Genomic DNA, 21,272 nt, shown 5'->3' with positions numbered 1-21,272 from the left:
GAATCACAAAATCAACTGACTGTACAACAGGAGGAAGAAAATCATGGCAAAAATTAGGAGATATAGCACCCAGCAGGATAAAAGCACTCTCCTCAAACTAAACAAACAACTCAGAGGACAAATAAAGTCTACCAAAGCCAAACTTGAGGTAAGTTTGGCCTCCCAGGCCAAGGACAACCACAAGGCATTCCTTAGCTATGTCCACAACCTCAGACAATACACAATTGTGTGTAAAGCTCACTGTAAATGAGCCACCTATACTGAGCCAGAAGATATAGCAAGCCTCCTTTCTGATAAATTCAGCTCCAGCTTTACTGCTCTCTCCCCCTCATATCATCAAATATAACTCCTCCTACTATCACTAGGGAACAGGTCCTTAATGCTCTCTCTAAGACCAAGAACATTGCATCAATGGGCCCAGACAATATCCCAGGATGCCTTCTTAGTAGCATGAAACATGACCTATCAGGGCCTCTGGAATTACTATTTAACTGTAGCCTCCAAACAAGCTTCGTGCCTCATGAATGGAGAAAGGTAACAATCATTCTTCTGCACAAAGGTGGGCCATTTACATTCCCTGAAAACTACAGACTTATAGGTCTCACTAGTCTTATATGTAAAGCCACAGAAAGAATTATCATGGAGATGATCAGTAGAGATATAGTAAACCTCCAGACACTGGACCCAACCCAGTTTAGTTTCATTGAGGGCGGATCATGCCTACTCAACCTGGTAGACTTCTTCAAGAAAGTCACCAAAGCAATGGATGAGGGCAAAGTCATTCACTCTCCCTACCTTGACCTGGCCAAGGCATTTTGACACAATACCCAATTCAGGTATTGCTGGCAAACTCAAAATGTTAGGTACAAACCCATATGTCATCCGGTGCATAGCCAGCTGGCTAACAGACAGGACCCAGGAAGTTAGAACTGGGGAGTCCAGCTCTACAAAGAGGATAGTCACAAGTGGAGTCCCTCAGGGATCAGTCCTTGGACTGCTCCTTTTTGGCATTTACTTCTCAGAAGTCAAGACCAATGTCAGTGGTCTCCAGCTGACTAAATTTGCAAATGATTGCAAATTAGGAGCTGTCATTGAATCTCACACTGACAAATGTTCTCCAGGAGGGGCTGACGCAGACAAAACTGGTGTTAGAGCCATAGATGAAAACTAAATGCCAAGAAATACATAATAGTATCCTTTGGGAAGTCATCCATCCCTGGTAACTATCATATTGACAAGACACCCATTAGAATTGACCCAATAGTCAGGGACTTGACACACACACAGAGTAATCTAGCCTTTGATCATCACCTGTCTACAGTGGTGAGGAAATTATTCCATGTTGTGCAACTTATAAATAAAGGTATGGCATCTAAGTCCAAGGAAGTCATTGTTCCCCTTTTTTCGGCATTCATCAGACCTATCAAAGTACAATGCCCCTTTTGGTATGTACCTAAAAAGGCATATCCAACAACTGGAACATCCATAGAGGTTCTTCACTAAAAGAATACAGGGCATAAATAATATGTCCTACACAGACCGCCTCAAGGCCCTATCTCTGTATTTTGTCTTCTACACCCTTTTGAGGGGAGATCTATGCCTGGCATACAGAGCATTGTCAGACCCCACTCTGATGGACCTCCTGCATATCCACAAAACAAACAGTACCATAATTACCCGTTCTAAAGACTTAAACCTTGCCTGTGACATAAATAGGACCTGCTGGAGAGATAAGTATGTATCTCAGAGACTACCCAGTCTACAGAACAGGCTCCCCATCCATGTGAAACAGAGTTCTCCCTAACCCAATTCAAGTGCAACTTGGAGAACTGGATGGGAAACCGGAAATTTGTCCCTGGTTTGGCACCTATGTCTCTAATGGAAAGAGGTAACCTGTAAATGGTTCATCTCCCAGGCCCATGCTTACACTTATCAAGGGTATCAGAACTTGTCAGACATTTGGGATACATTGCTAGGCTTAAAAACCTATGAACCTATAAATGATTTCTTATTCGCAAAATATAAAACAAAGCACTCAGAACGCTCTAAACAAACTTCTAAGTAAAGGAAATGTCTAAAACTATGACATATTGAAAACGTCAGAGTCACATAAAATGTAATAAGGAAAACAACTGCATTTTTTCACTCTTGAGCTACTTTTCCACATTAATTAAAGCTATTCAAGATATCCGAAGTATACAGAGAGTTTGCAGGTTTGTGCAGTGTTGCAGTGCAGTTAATTTTTAAAATGCAGTCATTTTAATGCATATTTCGCTAACTTCAGTACTTCTAAGAGTTTATTGTGCATTTGTATGTTATTACAAATACTGGCTGTGTGTGTGCATGTTCGCACATAATTACATTTTCAGTGTGTTTGGGCATACTTTGTTGGCATGGCTGAAGGAGTTCGTACACCAGCTCCACTTGTTTTTGATAATAATATTGCAGAGAATTGGAGAGTGTTTGAGCAAGAGTATGGCATTTTCATACAAGCTGCATTTTCTGATAAAGATGAACTTACAAGGGCATTTATGCTGCTTAATTTAGCTGGTTCAGACCTGCGGTGGTGGTGCTGCGTTACCGTTGTCGCCTCACAGTAAGATGCTGTCCGGTTCGATTCTCAGCTAGAGCGTCTTTTGCGTGGAGACGTGTGAATGGGCGTACCTTCGTTGAAGGTTGTGCATCAGAGCTGGTAACTCGGCACATAAAAATCAACTACCAATCATTAGCGGACCAGAGTTCCGCTGTGGCAACCCCTAACCGGGAAAAGCCGAAAGACACAAACAAACAATTTAGCTGGTTCAGAAGCTATAGAAAGAAAGCATTAATTTCTGTATGCACCTGCTGTATTTGTAGGGGAGGGAGAAACCATCATATAATGGTACTGGCTGAGTCAAGGGAAGACCCTGAATGCTTAAAACGTAAATTTAGAGAAATGTGTAACCTCCAAATTAATATTACAATGCAAAGGCACTTATATTAGACAAGGAATCAAAAGTCAGGTGAAACCTTTTCAGCACATATAACTAACTTAAGAAATAAAGCTAAAACATGCAGATTTGGTGATTTAAGGGATGAGTTGATAAAATACAGACTTGTGTGTGGCATTAAAGATGATGCTGTGAGAAAGATTTTGCTTCATGACAGTAATTTAACTTTGAATAAGGCTGTTGAGATTTGTCAGATATATGAGCTCACAAATATGACTACAAATGAAAAATGCATGCTTCCAGCATCTTCTAGTACTCAAGTTGACAGTACGTAGCACGTGGTTACAAGTAACAAGCCCATGCACATAGCAACTGTAAACCTTGGAAAAGTCACTGGGAAACCCCATACTTTTCCAGCAAATTCCAGAGTGCGCACAGTCTCAGTTAAGCACAAGAGTGAGTCAGCAAACTCAAAGCATGTACCCTCACCCAGTTTAATAGTCAACTGTCGTAACTGTTGTGCAAATCATGAACCGAAAAGAGAAAAAAGTACTTAGCTTTTCTTCAGCAATGCCGCAAATGCAATAAGTGGAATAATTTCAAAAGATTTTGTAAATCAAACAAGGGGCATTCTTTTATTAAAAGAGAATATTCAAAGAGACAAGCTGATCAATTAGAAATATTTGACACTACTTTTTATGTTGATTGTGTGTCTGGCGCTTAATGAAACATTCAATGCAGTATATTTATGGGCAAAGAATGAAGTATTTTGTACTGTTCGGATAAATGGGAGGCCCACAGAGCTCAAAGTTGACATATGTTCAAAGTGCAATGTTATGTCAGCAGAAACATTTGCTAGAGTGTGTGCTGGTGAGAAGCTTGATTTGGCAAAGTGTGCAGAGCTTGTTGCTTATGGTGGCGAAGAAATTCAAACTGAAGTCTCAGTAGTGCTTTCATGTTACTCTGGTGGGAACAGCTATGACTTGCAATTTTATGTGATCAGAAGGCATACATTATTAGGCTTCAGAGATAGTTTGAAAATGTGACTACTTTCATTTAATAAGGAAGTGTATCATGTAAGCTTGAAAGACCACTGTTCTAATTTCGCCCAGTCTATTTTTTTCTACCTATGCTCATCTTTTCGAAGACAAACTAGGCAAAGTCCCAATTGTGTACACAATGAAGTTAAACCCTGAAGTCAGTCTAGTTGTCAGGCCAGGCTGGAAAGTTCCAGTAGCTATGCAGAACAAAGTCAAAACTGAGCTAGATAAAATGGTGCAGCAAGGTGTAATTTGTCCACTTGACAAACCAACTGAATGGGTATCTTCCATAGTAGTAGCTCATAAGAAAAGTTCAGAAGACATCAGAATATGTATTGATCCCAGAGATTTAAACAAAGCACTGACCTCATCATCCAATGCATATAGTCGAAGAAGTCACTGCCCTTATGCCAAATGCCACTTTTTTTTTTCTGTTTTGGATGCAAAGAGTTCATTTTGGCAAATTTTGCTTGATCGAAAATCTGCACTGCTAACCACGTTTAGTACTCCATTTGGCAGGTACAGATTTTTGAGAATGCCATTTGGGATACATTCTGCCAGTGAAGTCTTCCAGCATGCAATGCAGCAAATTCTTTCTGGGTATCCATGTGCTGTTATAGTAGATGATATTCTAGTAGGAGGTAATGGTGAAGCAATATTCTAGTAGGAGGTAATGGTGAAGCCGAGCATGACAGAAACTCCAAGAAAGTTCTGGAAAAAGCACGTGAAGTGTATCTTAAGCTGAATCCTCAGAAGTGCAAATTCAGACTATGAGAAGTTATTTATGTTGGTAATTTCTTTACCAGTTCAGGCTTTCAACCAGATCCTTCAAAGCAGACAGCTATTCTTGATATGCCAGCTCCAGACAATGTTCAAGTCCTACAATGTTTTCTTGGCATGCTTAGCTACCTAGGCAAGTTCATTCCAGACTTGAGCCAACATTCAGCACTGCTTAGAGAGCTGACACACAAAGATGTATCTTGGTCATGGTTAGAACAACACCAAAGAGCATTTGATCTCTTGAAACAGAGAAGTGCAAGTCCACCAAATTTCAGATGCTATGATATTCACAAACCAGTTACTCTTTCTTGTGATGCTTCGAAGTTTGGTCTTGGTGAAGTCATTCTTCAAGAGGGTAGACCAGTAGCCTATGCATCCATACTCTAACCCAAACTGAAATGCAGTATGCTCAAAGAAAGAACTCTTGGCAATTGTGTTTGCATGTTTGAAGTTCCATGATTATATTTATGGTAGACCTATCCAGACTGAAACAGATCACAAACCTCTAGTCACTATTTTGAGAAAGCTTATGATAAACGGCTCTAGACAGATTGCAATTGTATGCTGCTCAAATTGCAAAAGTATAATTTCAATCTTGTCTATACAAAAGGCAAACTTTTTTATCTTGCTGACGCTTTATTCAGATTGCCCAAAAATACCACTGACCTGTATGAAAATGAGAACATTGATTTTGAAGTCATGGAAGTGAGAATGTTTTCTTCCACATGTCTTGATGAGCTTAGAAGTCATACAGCCTCAAATCCAGTTCTTCAGAAGCTCAACCACTTTATGAGTTGAGGAAGACCATCAAAGCAGTCTTGCTTACCAGTAAAAGTGCAACCTTATTTTCCTTACAGAGATGAGATTTTGTTTGACAATGGTACCATTATGAAAGGTCCTAAAATGATTGTTCCAAAAAACGTACAAGAGTATATTACTATTTTGCATCGTGCCCACCTGATTCTACCAAAAGAAGTGCTTAAAAACTACTATTTTGGCCTTCTATGTCACAAGACATTGAGAGAGTACTTTCATCTTATTCTGTATGTAGTAGTAGTACCTAAGCCACATCAACAGAAACAACCACTTCAGCTAAACTAGATTCCCAAACTACCTTGGTAGACAGTAGCCACAGACATTTTTGAATGGAACTGTCAACATTACTTGGTGTTAGTAGACTCTTATTCAAATTGGTTCGAGATTGACCTACTTTCTAGTCTAGTGTCCAGTACTGTCATTACTAAGATGAAGCATCATTCTGCAATCCATGGTAGTCTGCGCAAAGTTATTTCTGACAATGGTACACAGTTTAAAAGCCAGCAGTTCAAGAGATTTGCTGAAGAGTGGGACTTTACTCATGTCACAAGTAGCCCTGAGTACCCGCAATCAAATGGTTTGGCAGAACGTGCAGTTCAAAGTGCAAAACAATTACTAGAGAAGTTGAAACGAGACAATAGTGATGTTTTCTTGAATCTCTTGCATCTCAGAAATGTTATTATAATACTCTTAAACAAAAAAAAAAAATCTTTATTGAATTATAACTTAAGACATAAGCAATCATATATTTATATAAATGAAAATAAACCACAGTGACATATTTTCAGTTGCAAACATTATACATCACATATAATCTTCTATGCAATCATTGTCAATCAAACATTACATAGTTCATTCAATTCATGCCTTTTCTTAAACCTCATTCCTCCTCCAAAATATTACTCTGCATGTATTGTTCCCACAATTCTCATTTTTTTTCTATTTAATTTGCTCCTACCCTTTTCTGAAAATCCTACTTCTAGTTATTTTATCTCTGTTACCATATTCACTACTTCTAATACGGTTGTTTTAAACTTTGATTTCCATTTTCTAGTAACTGTTTTTTTCTCAGCCACCAGAATTAAACTCAACAAGGTCTTTTTATATCTAGGCAATACCGATGATGTATCACAGCTAAAAAAATTCGTAAGTTACACAAATTTGCTCACTCAGTATTTCAGACATAGTAGTCTGCAAGGAATTTTAAAGTCTGCCAACTCATTACACTCCTATAAAATAATTTATTTATTTATTTGCCATTTGTTTACTGGGAAAGTCAGACTGGACCAAAAAGAGACCCTTTTCAGTGGAGGCCTGGAGAGAAAAGCTCTATGTTACAAAATGTAAATATAGAATAAACAAAACATAAGATACAAATGTAATAATTACAAATACAGTAAAACATGTAAGAGGAAGGCAATACAGTACATTAAAACAGTTATAGTAAGACATATGAGAAGCAGGTAATACAATACATTATTTTAAGGTACAAAAGGTATTATAGTACAGTTTTAATGATGGAGGGAAGACAGTGCTAACATTTTATAAGTTGTAAAGATGTGCTCATAGGAGAAAGGCTAGATCAGTAAGGAGGAGACAGAATAGCAAAGAAAGAGACAGTGAGATCTACAAAGGAGAGGCAGAGTGCACAGAGTACAAACATAGTTTCATCTGGGATGGGAGCAGGAACATATCCATGATTTGCTTAAGTATTCTTTTATTAAGGATTTGAAGGAAGAAAGATTAGTTACTATTCTGATGTTAAGAGGTGGGAGTTCCAATCTTTAGCAACAGAGTAAGAGTAGAGAATTTGGCCGGAAGAAGTGGAAAGTTTGGAGATGGTAAGAAGCTGTTTGTCTCTGGACCTGAGATTTCTGTTTGGGATGTGCAGGTCAAGCAAATGACCAAAGGCTGGACAGTATAGAGGCTTGTGAATAGTATTATGTGCGGTTATTAGCTGGATGTAGGAGAGAAGGTTGGGAAGTTCAAGTCAGTTGCTAGACTGTAGAGTATTGCAGTGGTGTGCTAAGTGTTTAGCATTCAATGTGAACTTTGCAATTTTTTTAAAGCAGCTTTCTATCCTGGCTTTTAGGAAAGTTTGTAGGTTGTTCAGAACTGGGGCTCCGTAAAGTAGACAGGGTAGAAGGTATGATTTGGCTAGTCTGATTTTAGCGGGAATATTCAGATAAATGCTTATTTCTATATAATAAGCCATGTTTCTGATGTGTTTTCTTGATGCTGCTTTGGGCATACAGGGTCAGACTTTAGTTTGTCATCAACAGTCACACTTAGTAATTTGGTTTGGGGGACTGCTTCAATTTTAGTTTTGTTTAAAGAAAATATTTCAGAAGATGTTTTGTCAGGGGTGAGTGATTTGGGAGTGAAAAGGAGGAGCTTAGTTTTGTTTGCGTTGACTATGAGTTGAGATGTAGTGAGCCATGTTTTGATTGAGGTGAAAGCATGCTGTGTTTTTATCTGTAGTTGTGTTAAGAATGGAAGAGGAGCAGATGACAGTGGTGTCATCTGCATGCTGAATAAGAGTACCTTGTCCAGAGGCTGTGTGCAGATCACTGATAAATATATTAAAGAGTAGAGGTCTAAGAATAGATTCTTGAGGGACTCTTAGTGTGTTAGACAGCAGTGGTGAGGTAGCCCCTTGCTATTTTACTGACTGCTGTCTGTTAGTGAGGTATCTGTGAAACCATTTAACAGTGGGAATGAAATGCCCAGACTGGAGAGTTAAGAGAGAAGTCCAGAGTAAGGGACCATATCAAAAGCTTTAGAGAAGTCAAGAAATAAGGCTGATACCAATTTGCCAGAGTCTATTGCTTTTATTACATTATCAGTAAAAGATAATAGGGCTGTGGATGTACTGCAGCCAAGTCGGAAACCATGTTGGGTATAAGAGATCAGGTTATTGTGTAGGAGGTATCGATGTAGTTGATGGTGAATACATTTTTCAAGAATTTTGGATGGGGGAGAGTATGGCAACAGGTTGGAAATCTGTTACCTCACTTCAGTTGCCACCTTTATGCAGGGAAGATCTTTTCCATAGGTCTGGAACATGGGATTCTGCTATGAATCTATTAATAAGAATACTGATAGGATAGGCTATGGTGGCAGCATCAAGCTTTAGGTATTCTGGGGGGGGGGGGGTGGTATCTACAGATGATGAGCATGGTTTAAGCCTGAGTAGTAGTTTTTCCATAACAGATGTAGGGACAGATTGGAACGAAAAAGGGGAGGGGTTGGAAGTGAAAGACAGTGAAGATGGATGACATGATTTACAGTCAAGTATGTTTGGTGGAGATCTGGGGGAAATTGGTTTCGGGCAGTCAGTTTGTGAGGTTGGGGTGTGCAGAAAGGGTTGCGGGTCAGTTTAATTATACATTCTATGAAGTAATTGTTATACTTGATAGAAGTTTGTAGTGGCGTATCTTCTGAATAGGGGTTGGGTTTCTTTCCAGTTCCTGGGTTGAGGAGGGATGAGATGGAAGCCCAGAGTTTTTGGTTATGTTTGCAAATGCCTTGAGAAGTAGTGTGGTAGAGTTTTTTTGTTATAATTGACTTTTTTTTTTTTTTTTTTACTCAGTTACAAAGTTGTCTATATAGTTGTAAATCATTCTCATGTTTGTTCTTATTCCATATTTTCCATGTTCAGTCTCTTTCTTTCATGTGTAGTTTGCAGGATTTGGTCAGCCAAGGGGCAGGATTGTGTTTAATACGTTTTGTTTGGAGTGCGGCAAGAGAATTTAAAATACTTAAGACTAATGTTTTGAATTGCTCAATAGCTTCATTAAGGGGAAGAAATTGAAGGAAGGACCATGTTTATAGTGTTCAGCGTTTGAATGAAGCTATCCTGGATGAATTCTGTAAGGTTGCAGGTGTATTTAAATTTATGGTCTTTATGTAATTGTATGGGATGTCTATCTGTATAAGCTGCTGAATAGTCACTTAAAGAATCTGAGAGTGTAGAAGTATTTAGAAGGGTTAGAGACCAGTATCCAGTCTAGGATGGACTGTTGAGTTTGGTGAAGCCAAAGAGATTTATGCTATTGGTCGGGTTGCTTGAGGAGAGAGACTGCCAGTCTACATTAATCTTACCCAGTATGACTGTTTCATTATGGACGGAGTCTGAAACCCAAGCTAATATTTCCTCAAGAACTGGAATGTTGTGCCCTGGAGGTATATATATATATATATATATATATATATATATATATATATATAAACAATAAAGCATAACTTTTTGGACTCATTCATTTTAAGGAAATAGATGCATTAGAAAAATTAGGAATTGTGCCTGAAAAGGGGGAAACTGTATAATTATTTAGGTAAATTAAGGCAATTCCACCTCCTTTATTGTGTGTTCTATAGGGTCTAATTATGTCATAACCTGGAAGGAGGATTTCAGTATCTTTCATGTTAGGAGTTAGCCAGGTTTCAGTGACAGCAAGGAAGTCAGGTTTACAGTGGTTAATCCAGGCAATAGAAGTTGGAGATTTTATTTCTTATGCTCCTGAGGTTGGTGATTATTATCTTTAGTTTTAGGTTGTTGTTTGTGGTTAACAGTATTTGTGGGACCTGGATTTGGATGAATGTCCGAGTATTCAGTGATGAGAGTAAAGGATGGATTTAGTATTTTGGGGGAGCAATTTGGAACAATAATTACTTTTGCTTTGTAGTTTGTGCGGCATTTAATAATTTTAGGTTTAAAGTATAAGACTGTGGAAGTGGGACTAAGCTAGGGGGAGATGCTGGAATAGCTAGGAGGAAACAAGGAGCTGACTGATGAGGTAACAGTACTAGAAGTGTGAAAGGTACATTCTGAAGGAGGTTTGCATATGAAGTGATAAAGGAAAAGGTGAAGGAGGGTAGTAAAAAACTAGGATGAAATGACTTAGGTGTAATGAGATTGACTAGGATGAAATGTAGAAGGATAACAGTAAATGCAGAAAGGAAGGGAATGAAATGAAGTTGTTAGTAAGCTATCAAGTAGGGTTGTACAAGTAACTACTTTGAGTGGAGATTTGATTGGACTGTGATGTAATGGGTAGGGATTTAGAGTAAGATGTATGATAGGACTGCGCTGCAGGAGGTGGGGATTGATGAAGTATAAGTTTAGAGATTGTGGGGGTTGGTAGGAATTGGGAGTAGGGTAGAGGAGCAGAGAAAAGCCTGAACATAGGGAGGGCTGAATAGAGTGGGAGCCCACCATTGCGGCTGAAAACAGCAAGAAATAAACTATCTGTGAGGAGGGAATTCCTACAATTCAGCTCAGTTGGTAATGAACCAGAATAAGACTTTTGAAGCTATTAAGGAGAGGAGGTAGTTAGAAAAGTAAGAAAAAGTATGCAGTACAGAGGAAGGAGACAGCTATGGAAAAGGGGATTAAAATGATCAGGGCATATTAGGTAGGCAGGATTAGGAAGGTCTGAAGGAAGAGGGAATACAGTAGAGTTTACACCGATTAAGTGGGTAGAGGTACAGGCATAAAACAGGGTCCTTAAGAAGAGAAAGAGGCTCACAATGCGGTTTTAGAAATAGTCAAATGTCAGTGATTGGGAGAGAAAGCAGGTCCAGGCAGAGAAGGCAGGATAGTTTAGGTGACTAGAAGGGGACTACAGGAGATAGAGCAACTTAATTCTAACCCTGGGCAGTGTGCATACTAAAAAGTGAAGTTTCAAATATATGTATTAAAAACAAGATATCACAAATATGAAGAAAAGCCTTAGTCAAGTGTACTTTAGCTCTGTTGAGTGTAGTGGTCCTGGGAGTGTTGTTGCTGGAGACTGCTGTCTTTCAAGCTGTAGTGGGAAATTGCTTTAGCGACTCTGTCTGATTGAGGTGGATAGGGGGTTTAGCTCTGATCGTTGTGGTCCTGGGAGTGTTGTAGCTGGGAGACTGCAGTCTTGCATGCTGTAGTGGGAAATTGCTTTAGTGACTCTGGTTGAGGTGGATAGGGGAAGTGTTAGCGAGCACACTGCCAGGGGAAAGCCTTGCTCTTACACAAGGGAGATTTGAAAATGTTCCTAATTACCTCTTTCTTCCCCATCACACCTCCAACATTTGCAATCTACCTCAGGAAAAATTATTTGGAGTCTGCTTGGCTTATAAAAATATTTATGTAAACACATCCAAGCAAAAATCCTAAATATTCTAGATTTTGTTGCACAATTGGGAGTCTCTCATTGTTTCTTTGTGAATCTCTCTTCACAATCTTTTTTGACCTCTTATGATTATTTCCTATAGTTATTGTGTAATATTTTATAGTCCCTACTGTGTGACTCTTTCGGCTTATCCTGGTTAGGGGTTGCCACAGCAGAACTCCGGTCCACTAATGTTTGGTAGTGGATTTTTACGTGCTGAGTTACCAGCCCTGACGCACAACCTTCAACGAAGGCACGCCTATTCACGCATGCCTCCACACAGAAGACGCTCTAGCTGAGAATCGAATGGGACAACGTCTTGCTGTGCGGTGACAATGCTACCGCAGCACCACTACCGTGGATTTTATTCTTTTTTAACAGCAGCTTCTTTTCTAGATCCAACTAAAAACTTAACCAGTGCAGGTATTTCATTTAGAATTCCCCTATCCCTTTCTCTTTGTCTATACTCTTGATATAAATTCCTGCTAGGGAAGGCAATCACTAGCCTCCAATCCAAATGTCTTCTAGGCCTCTTCTCATTCCACTACCTTTCTCCCTTTAATTATTTGTTAGCAATACCTCTGTTTCTTTGCCAGCTTCCTCCAGTAAATTCCAGATCCCTTTTGCCTAATCTCTGCACCCCTGCTTGCAGTCATCCCTATTTGCAGACTCTCCTTTCTCCATTCTCATGTTGGCTTAGTTGCAAGTATCCATTCAGCTACTTTAAGAATATAATATTCTGTACGACTGTTATTTTCCATGAGGATATGCATCCAAATCCCATTATTTCCTTATTTCTTGAATTACCCCTCCCCCACTTCATCACCATCCCTTTTCACTTTGAATTGTAGGTTTCTGCTTGTGTTATGTGTAAGAGCCTTAACTGTGTAACTCAAAAACATCCATTCAAATCAGGTAATCTTAAACTTCCAAGTTTTATTAGGCGATCAACTTATATCACTTGACTCTTGCCCTGTTCTCCCATCAAATAAAATCCTTCAATTCTTTATTAATAACTATCCACAACTTCTCCTGTGGTTGATAAAAATATGCCTGGCCTGTGTATAAAGGGACTAAAAACATTTTTGCTGCTTGTATCTTACTATCCATATCCTTAGGCAAGAGCATACAGTTTCTCAGTTTTTGTATTATCAATTCTCACATATCCTTAGCTGCTATAAAGAATAATTTTTAATCCATACTCCTAAATACTTCATTTTATCATGTTCCCATAAATATACTGTTGAACCAATTCATGTGTGAGTACATAGTTTATAGCTATAGCTTTTGTTTTATCTTCGTTAATTTTATATCCTGAAAAAAAACATAACTGTCTCAGAATGTTCCACCACACTCTGCTGCCCATTTCTGGTTCAATCAGGTACAAAATAATATCATCTAATAAAGCCAACTTTTGTTGAACACCATACCAATTATATCCTTGAATTTCTGATTCCTTTATTTTCTTTGTCAATGGTTCTAAATATAATGCAAATAATAATGGGGAAAGAGGATACCCCTGCCTGGTTATCTCTGTTATGACACAACTTATCAGAGAGGAACCCTTCCACTTTGATTTTTGCCTCCTATCCCACATATATCCTTCTAATTAACCATATTATTTAATCAAGAAATGCAAATGCTTCCACTTCCTTCTCATAACATCCCAGCTTACTTTGTCGAATGCTTTCTCTGCATCGAGACCCACCAATAGCAGTGGTATTTTCTTACATTCTACATCCCTCTAAATCATCATTATTCTATTAATGTCAAATATTTGTTTCAACCTCCACAAAACCACATTGTTCAATATCTATCAATTTTGGCACCACCTTTGCCATTCTTTTAGCTATTAAATTCTATTAAAGCTATCTAAGCTATTAAATTATTATTTTTAATTACTCTAATTATCTCTTTGCTTCCAAACTCCTCACCTATACCTGTACAGTGTTTTGAATACTATATTTGACATAGTTACATTTATCTTACTTCCATGTTTAAAAATGTATTATTCATGAATCATGTATTTCTTACTATTTTTATAAGCTGCACTCCATAATATTTTTTAATGTATAATAGTTTAAATGTATTATGTATAATTTGTGTTTTTCTGTTTATTCTATTACTGCATAAGTTAGAAACTATGTAATTTTATTTGTATCTTCATTTCCCCCTGGGCCTGTGCCCACTCAGATTATTCTGGTAAACAAAAGTCAAATAAACAAACACATACATACATACATACGTATTAGACATAAACACTTTATTATCATGGTTTAAAACAAAAATGGGCCTATGTGAAGCTGGACCAGATGGTTCTTTGTCGTTTTTATGTATTACAGCCACCACAGTTTACTTCCAGGATATTGGTGCTTCCCCCCTTTTAAAATACTGTTAAAAACCTTCCAGATCTCTATCACTATCTTCCCTCCTAGATTCCAAACTTCCATCAAAATGCATCTAGTCATGGATACTTTCCTGCATATTGGTTATACGTTACCATTTTTATCTCATCTCCTTCTACCTTGGCATATTTACATCTTCCATAAATATTTCAATTTGTGATTTTTCTTGATTTCCCCACTTCTCTGCTTTAAACAAATTTTCATAAAATTGCAGAAATATCTCTAATATCTCTACAGGATCTCTGGTTACTATTCTTGCTCTAGGCACACTAGGTTTGTCAACAACCCTTTCTACTTTCTGTTGCCTAAGATATTATGCCAAACTTTTATGTGCTCTGGGGTCATTAACAAAAACAGTTTCTTAATACCAATCTTTCTGAACTCGTGCATATTATCTAGGTACTCCCCTATTTTCTCTTTTGTAATTGCACCTCCTCTTGTGTGAAATTCCCCTTATTTTGTAATACTTTAACCTTTATCAGCAAATAACTATTACTACTTCTTAACCAAATCTCCTTTTTGCTTTCTTTTATTTCTACCCTGTTTTTAAACTCCACTTTCATTTTATCCCATTCACTAGGTGTAACTTCTGGAGTACTTTCTATCTTTCCTAAAAACTCCTAGATAAGTTCCACTATCCATTGCTTTAATCCCTCTCTTTTTAAAAGGTAGGGGGGAAAGTGCCAGTGTCTAATGTTTGGTACATTACTATGAATTTTTATCATGGTAATTATTGGTGCATGATCCAAAATAATTACTGGATGTGTCAAAATTCTCAACTAAATGCACATGGTCTTATAAAATATAATTTCTGTATAGTCTAGACCAGTTATTGCATTATTGGGGAATACTATGTCTATCTGGGTTCCTACTGATGAGTTCATGTCTTTCGTAGCAAATATTTTCATAGATTTCTTCAGAAATCTACCCTCTTGCTAAATTGTCCCCTTCTAGCCCCCCAGGTACATCCTTCATTGTTGCAAATAAAATTCTAGTCCCCACTTACAAGTGATAATCCCTGCTGAAAACTGACTTATTTCTCCTCAACTTTTAAAGCTCCATAATAGTTTTAAGTAGAATATAAATACATGCCAGCATAACCCTCATCTCTTGCCAGCACTCCCTTACTACCACAAATCTGCCATTATTATCTTTTTTCCTCTTTTATCACTACTGGAGGTCCTCTAGAAATTAATATAAGTACTCCTCTATTCCTCTGTCCCTGTTATTCTGCAAAATATCCACACTGAAATCCTTTCTTTATCAAATTTACAAGTTCAGTTATTTCTGAATATGTCATTGCTATTTGCACTCTAAATTTCTTAATGTACTAAACAATTCTTTCCTTTTTATCTATACCTGTCAGACCATTCACATTCCAAGATAATATGGAAATAGTTGTCATTATGCTTGCTTTCATATATTTACCACTTAACTTTATACTTATACAGCTTACTGTTAACTTTATACTTATACAGCTTACTGGACTTCTATATTTAAAACAGAAGTTCTGTGTTTCTTAGCTGTAGGAAGTACCAGCTTAAATAAAAGTGTTAGATTTCTTTTCATTTAATAATGTAAACTCAGTGGCAAGCCCTCTTGCATTAAAACACACAAAACAGGCATAAGATACACGTTATAACTCAGCCTTGTACCTTTCCCCATGCATCCTGTTCACTCACACCTTATAACTCACACTTTAAAGAGATGTCTTATCACTCACCTTTTGTAAATGTACACACTGACCCTCCTTCTGCTTTCCTGCAGAAAACAGAAAAAAAAAACATGAATGTCTTTATAACTTACTTATTTCAGATACCATTGCATAATCTGTACGTGATCAAACCTGCACTATTTCATAAGTGTTATTAATGTGTGTTAGCTTTCCTCATACGCTGTGTTGTAGTTTATGTCAAGGGGGTTGTTAATATAAAGAGGAATATTACCACTGAGTCAAACAATGCTTGAATGATTATACAAAATGTCAACTCTACATTGTGGATATTTACTTTCTTGAAGCCATAAGGCCTTCAGATGGTCATTGTTTCACTTTACCAAACTGTAGATTGAATTGTTTTTGTTATCAGCATACAGGTATGTTTTTTGACACTCACCAGTAGCCAAGTGACACACCCCAGCAAAATGTTATTGATTCAGTAACTGCCACTAATACTACTGCAATGATAAGCTCTGGACAGGCAGCAGGCGTTATTCTGTACATTGTGAAAAGGGTACTGTTTACAGTTACCAAGATAAAAATAATCTGTGATGATGTCACCAACATTCCAACCATGACACCACCCAACCATGACATATGCTGGAATGCATTAAATTACATATATGAAACACTTTCTACTAATTATTTTCTCTCCCAGGTACACTTTGTACAGCCAGCTCTCATGTAGTGTCACCTATATACACACAGCTGTTTCTTCACACACATACAAGCTACTTACCTATGACATGTGATTCCAGCCTAAGACCAATTCTAGTGTAATGGATTTGGGAAATGGGTATAGCCTTCCTCTAATCACCTCAGCATGCTTCCCGAGACTCACAGTATAAATTAATTCAAGAACTAAGTCAGGTATATGCTCTTCATACCATCACCTTCCACCTTCAATGAAAAATAACACTGGTCTATTACTAGGTTTGTCAGGACAAAATGTGTCAATTAACAGTATATGGGTATCTTCTAGCCAATTCTTTTTACTTGTTATCATCTTGAGACTTAAAGCTCATCAGTTGCTCTATATTTAACCCTCTTTTTTCTCCCTTCCTTTTCTTAGCTCTTCTGCCTAGTGACCACCTGTAGGTCTGGGATTTTGAGTACCCTGCCTAAGTCTCCCGCCACTTACCCTACCTAGGGACCAATTTTTAACATTTTTGGAAAAGCCTCTTCCCTTAAAGACGCAAGAAAGTATGTCCTTCAGCTCTTCAAGGTTTCTCAACATTGTGTATGCTTGTCTTAGCCTCAACTATTGTTAATCTCAAAGCAGGTTCTGCCAGCAGCCAACCTTAGCTTCTCCCCTCCCCGACCACCAGCTACCTTTAGTAACTCCTCTTTCCTGATTCTCTCCACTCACTAGCCTAGACAGAAACCCTGGTAGCATTTACCTGCTGTGTCCACTAGGTGGCTCCCTACTACCAAATTTGCTTATCCTTGCTACCTTTTCTTTCCACATACTAAGTCCTATATTTCCCACTATCCTGCTACCCTTTTGTTTTTCATCCTCTTCCTTTCTCTGCCTTTCTCAGCCTTGCCACACTTGTCCTCACTCTCCTAGTATTCCTCTTTCTCCTCGGATTACTTACCTGACCTATCAGCAATTTCTGATTGTTCTCCACTCAACTTCTCTTCTTTGGCTCTACCCGCTCCGTTCGCCCTGCGGGCTCACTCCGCTCCCCTCCCTACCCCCAATTCCCACCCACCCCCAGGGGTCCTACTCTTATAGCTCCATAGCCACACCCCTATCCCTCCTAGCCTATACATCTCCTTCCCGCCAAAATTTTTATCCAGCCTATACACACCCCTTACACTCCACCCCTTCTTCTTGCTTAGCCCTAACTCCTTACTTGTACTATTACCTCTCCCCATTACATACACTTCTCCTTATACACACTCTTTCATCTCCAACCATCCCTTCTCTATCTCCTATAGATTCTATTCCTATTTTTACCATTCTGCTTTAAATAAATTTTCTGCCCCTCTATTCCATTCCACACTCTTATTTCTTACCTTATACTCCCCTCTCTGCTTCCTCTCTTCTCTTATTACCTAATCATGACTCCCTACATACTAACCATGCCTCTACTCTCAGTCTTAATCATGACTACCCTTCTCTCAACATACCATCTCACCTTTATTGAAATTTCACTTAACAACTATCTTATCTCCTCACAAACACACACTCCTACTACACTCACTTTCACACCATACCCTAATGTTAATTCCACCCCTAGCTATCATCTATCTAAATACCACAGGCAACATCACCTTACTTACCCCATACTATCTGACAAAAAAACCAAAACCCTAACAATTCAAAAGAGTAAATTCTTAACTAAACTAGTTAACCCAACCCTACTAGATGGAGACATCCACCCCAACCCTGGCCCTAACTCACCTCCTCACCTACTAGATGGAGACATCCACCCCAACCCTGGCCCTAACTCACCTCCTCAACTAAACCACTCTCCTAACCTCAATAATAACTTCCTTATAGGACACCTTAATATCCAAAGCATAAATAAGAAAATACCCTTCATCCATGCCCTTTTAGATACCCACTCATTTGACATTCTCTGCCTCTCAGAAACCTGGCTAAACACAGGCACTAAAGACACAGAGATTATACCTCAAGGTTACAACATAGTAAGACATGACCGCTTAAAAGCAAGGGTGGTGGAGTAGCAATACTTTTCAAAAATCAACTAAACATCACTACTCAACCAGCATGCCCAAACCAAAATAGCAAAACAGAAGCCATCATTATTAAACTACAACTTAACACCAAAAAATCTATTTACATTATTTGTTTGTATCTTCCCCCAGGTAATAACATCCCAATATTAGAAGATTTTCTAAGTTGGGTCTCTACCACCTACCCCAAGAAACTATAATTCTTGGCGATGTTAACATAGACTGGAACACTATTAATAATGATAACCCCTCCTCTCACATTAACCTACATGGTTTCACACAAACTATTACCTCAACTACAAGAGTTAATAAGCCCAGTAATAAAGAGAGTATACTAGACTGGATACTCACAAATAAAGTTAACAAACAATATAAAGTAGGTACCTTGCCAGATGACATCAGCGACCACTCCCTAACCTACATTACTAGATTAAAATCAGAATATGTCAACCTCCCTAATACAAGGCTAATTCGATCTCTCAAGCATTTTAACATAGACCTCTTTAAAGCTGATCTGAGAGCATGTGAATGGAATTGTTTAAAATCACTTCCTCTGGAGGAAGCAGTATTATTGTTTAATACTACATTCTTATCCATACTCAATACACATGCTCCCGAGCTCCATTAGAATTAAGACCAAACCTGCCCCATGGCTGACCTCAAACACTAAAAAACTCATGCATGCTAGAAACAAAGCATGGACAAAATGGAGATGTGATAGACAAAAACCTGATTTAGTTAATTTCCGCCAGCTTAGAAATCTTGCAAAAAAATCAATAATCTCTGACAAGAAAAATTACTACTGTAAGCTTCAGGAAACTCATATTAACAACTCCAAACAGTTCTGGTCCTCAGTAAACAGACTTCTCTCCCCAGGGACTGCAAAAACTCCTTCCCCTCTAAATACTGATCCAGATACCCCACTCCACACTGCAAATGTCTTCAACTCTTTTTTCTCTGAAACTATTCAATCCTTAGCCAAACAAATGAACCCTAACGACTCTCATATACCAACTAACATAACCACCTCCTCTTCTAACTTCTCTCTAAAACCTATATCTACCTCTTTTATCTATAAACTCATTCACAAACTAAAACCCTGTACACCTTCTGCTGACAAGCTCCCTTCTCTGTTCCTCCAGAAAGCTGCCAAAGAAATTGCATATCCTATATCCTTACTTATCAACAGAACTATCCAAGAAGGAACCATCCCTGATATCTGGAAAGTATCCTATATTATCCCACTGCATAAAGGTGGAAACTCCCTTGACCTTTCCAACTTTAGACCAATTGCCCTTCTCTCCCCTAGCAAAGATCATGGAAAAATGTATTCATCAACAACTTGTACACTATCTCTCTCTTCACAGCATAATAGCAAACTGCCAGCACGGTTTCAGACCCCACCATAGCACCACCACTGCCCTTCTATCCTTTGTAGATACTATCAACAAAAATCGAAACAACAACACTTTCTCTTCCGCTCTTTTCATTGACCTCTCTAAAGCTTTCGACATGGTCAACCACTCACTCTTACTTCACATTCTTAAATCTCTCTCTTGTGATAAACTGGCCACTAGCTGGTTTAAATCTTATCTTAGCAACAGACAACAAGCAGTAATTTGGGAAAACCACATCTCATCTCTCTTGCCTATATCCATTGGAGTTCCCCAGGGCTCCATTCTGGGTCCACTGCTGTTCTCCCTCTTTATTAACGACCTTCAAACTGCTATCCCACAAGCTACCTGCATACAATATGCAGATGATTCTACCCTAATCTGCACAGCCCCTTCCTCTACTGAACTGACCTCATTGACCCAAAACACCTTTAACACAGTAGAAACTTGGTTTTCTACACGGTTTCTCCTACTAAATGCCAAAACCAAACTTCTCCTCTTCTCACCCACCTCTCGCTCCCCTCCTTTAAACTTCTCCATTTCCTCAAACAATGGCACCATCATCTCACCTGATCCTACCACTAAACTCTTAGGTATAACCATCGACAATAATCTTTCCTTCGATCAGCATATTAATAACACCATCAAGACTGTTAACAAAAAAATTGGATCCCTATATCGCATCAAACCTTTTCTAACCCCAGCAACTAGAACCAAAATTGCTCAATCTCATCTCCTATCTACTCTCCTATATGCTTCCCCCATTTATACAAACCTCAAAAAAATCAATCTTAATAAACTTGCAACCTGTTACAACAGCATAGCTCGCTTCGCCACTGGTAACCCCTTTAGGACCCACCATTGTATAAACCTAAAACAACTTGGCTGGCTCGAGTTTCAAAACTACCTAATAATCCCTCAACTCACTATAGCCCACAACATACTATACCTTCCTGACAACACCCCTATAATCTCTCAACTTCTAATCCCTTACAACAATCTCAACTCACTTCGCTCTTCTAGTAAAATTATGACAAAATCAATAAAAGTAAACAATACAGCAGGTGGTTCTCTATTCACTAACACTATAGGTAGAAGTTGGAATCTCTTACCTAGTGACATTACCTTGACTACATCCCTGCCTCTATTCAAACAGAAAATTAAACTTTTCTACCTAAACCACTGGCTTTGTTCCTGCGATGCACCTGATTAACCTTTTCTATACACACTTCTTATCTAATTTTGCCTGTTCCTCCCCTCTTTTAACCTTTCTAATTCTAACTATGCATAATTTATGTAAAATTGCTAATAAGTAATTGCATATATTTAATGCAA

The 21,272-nt window shown here is 38.3% G+C and overlaps 1 protein-coding gene across 1 annotated transcript in view; it reads right to left on the bottom strand.

The window, feature by feature from the left end:
- Positions 1-21,272, bottom strand: part of LOC122792239 (discoidin, CUB and LCCL domain-containing protein 1-like) — a 1,730,428-nt gene that overhangs the window by 149,241 nt on the left and 1,559,915 nt on the right. Inside the window, exon 13 of the mRNA XM_044059988.1 lies at positions 15,844-15,881. Coding sequence (XP_043915923.1) covers positions 15,844-15,881 — 38 coding nt within the window. The remainder of the gene's footprint in view (positions 1-15,843; positions 15,882-21,272) is intronic.

Source organism: Protopterus annectens, chromosome 1.part2 (assembly GCF_019279795.1).
Source record: "Protopterus annectens isolate FY-2018-M chromosome 1.part2, PAN1.0, whole genome shotgun sequence".
In the NCBI taxonomy this organism is placed as follows: domain Eukaryota; kingdom Metazoa; phylum Chordata; order Ceratodontiformes; family Protopteridae; genus Protopterus; species Protopterus annectens.
The sequence above is the reverse complement of the archived record's forward strand: the minus strand, read 5'-3'. Positions and strand labels throughout refer to the sequence as shown.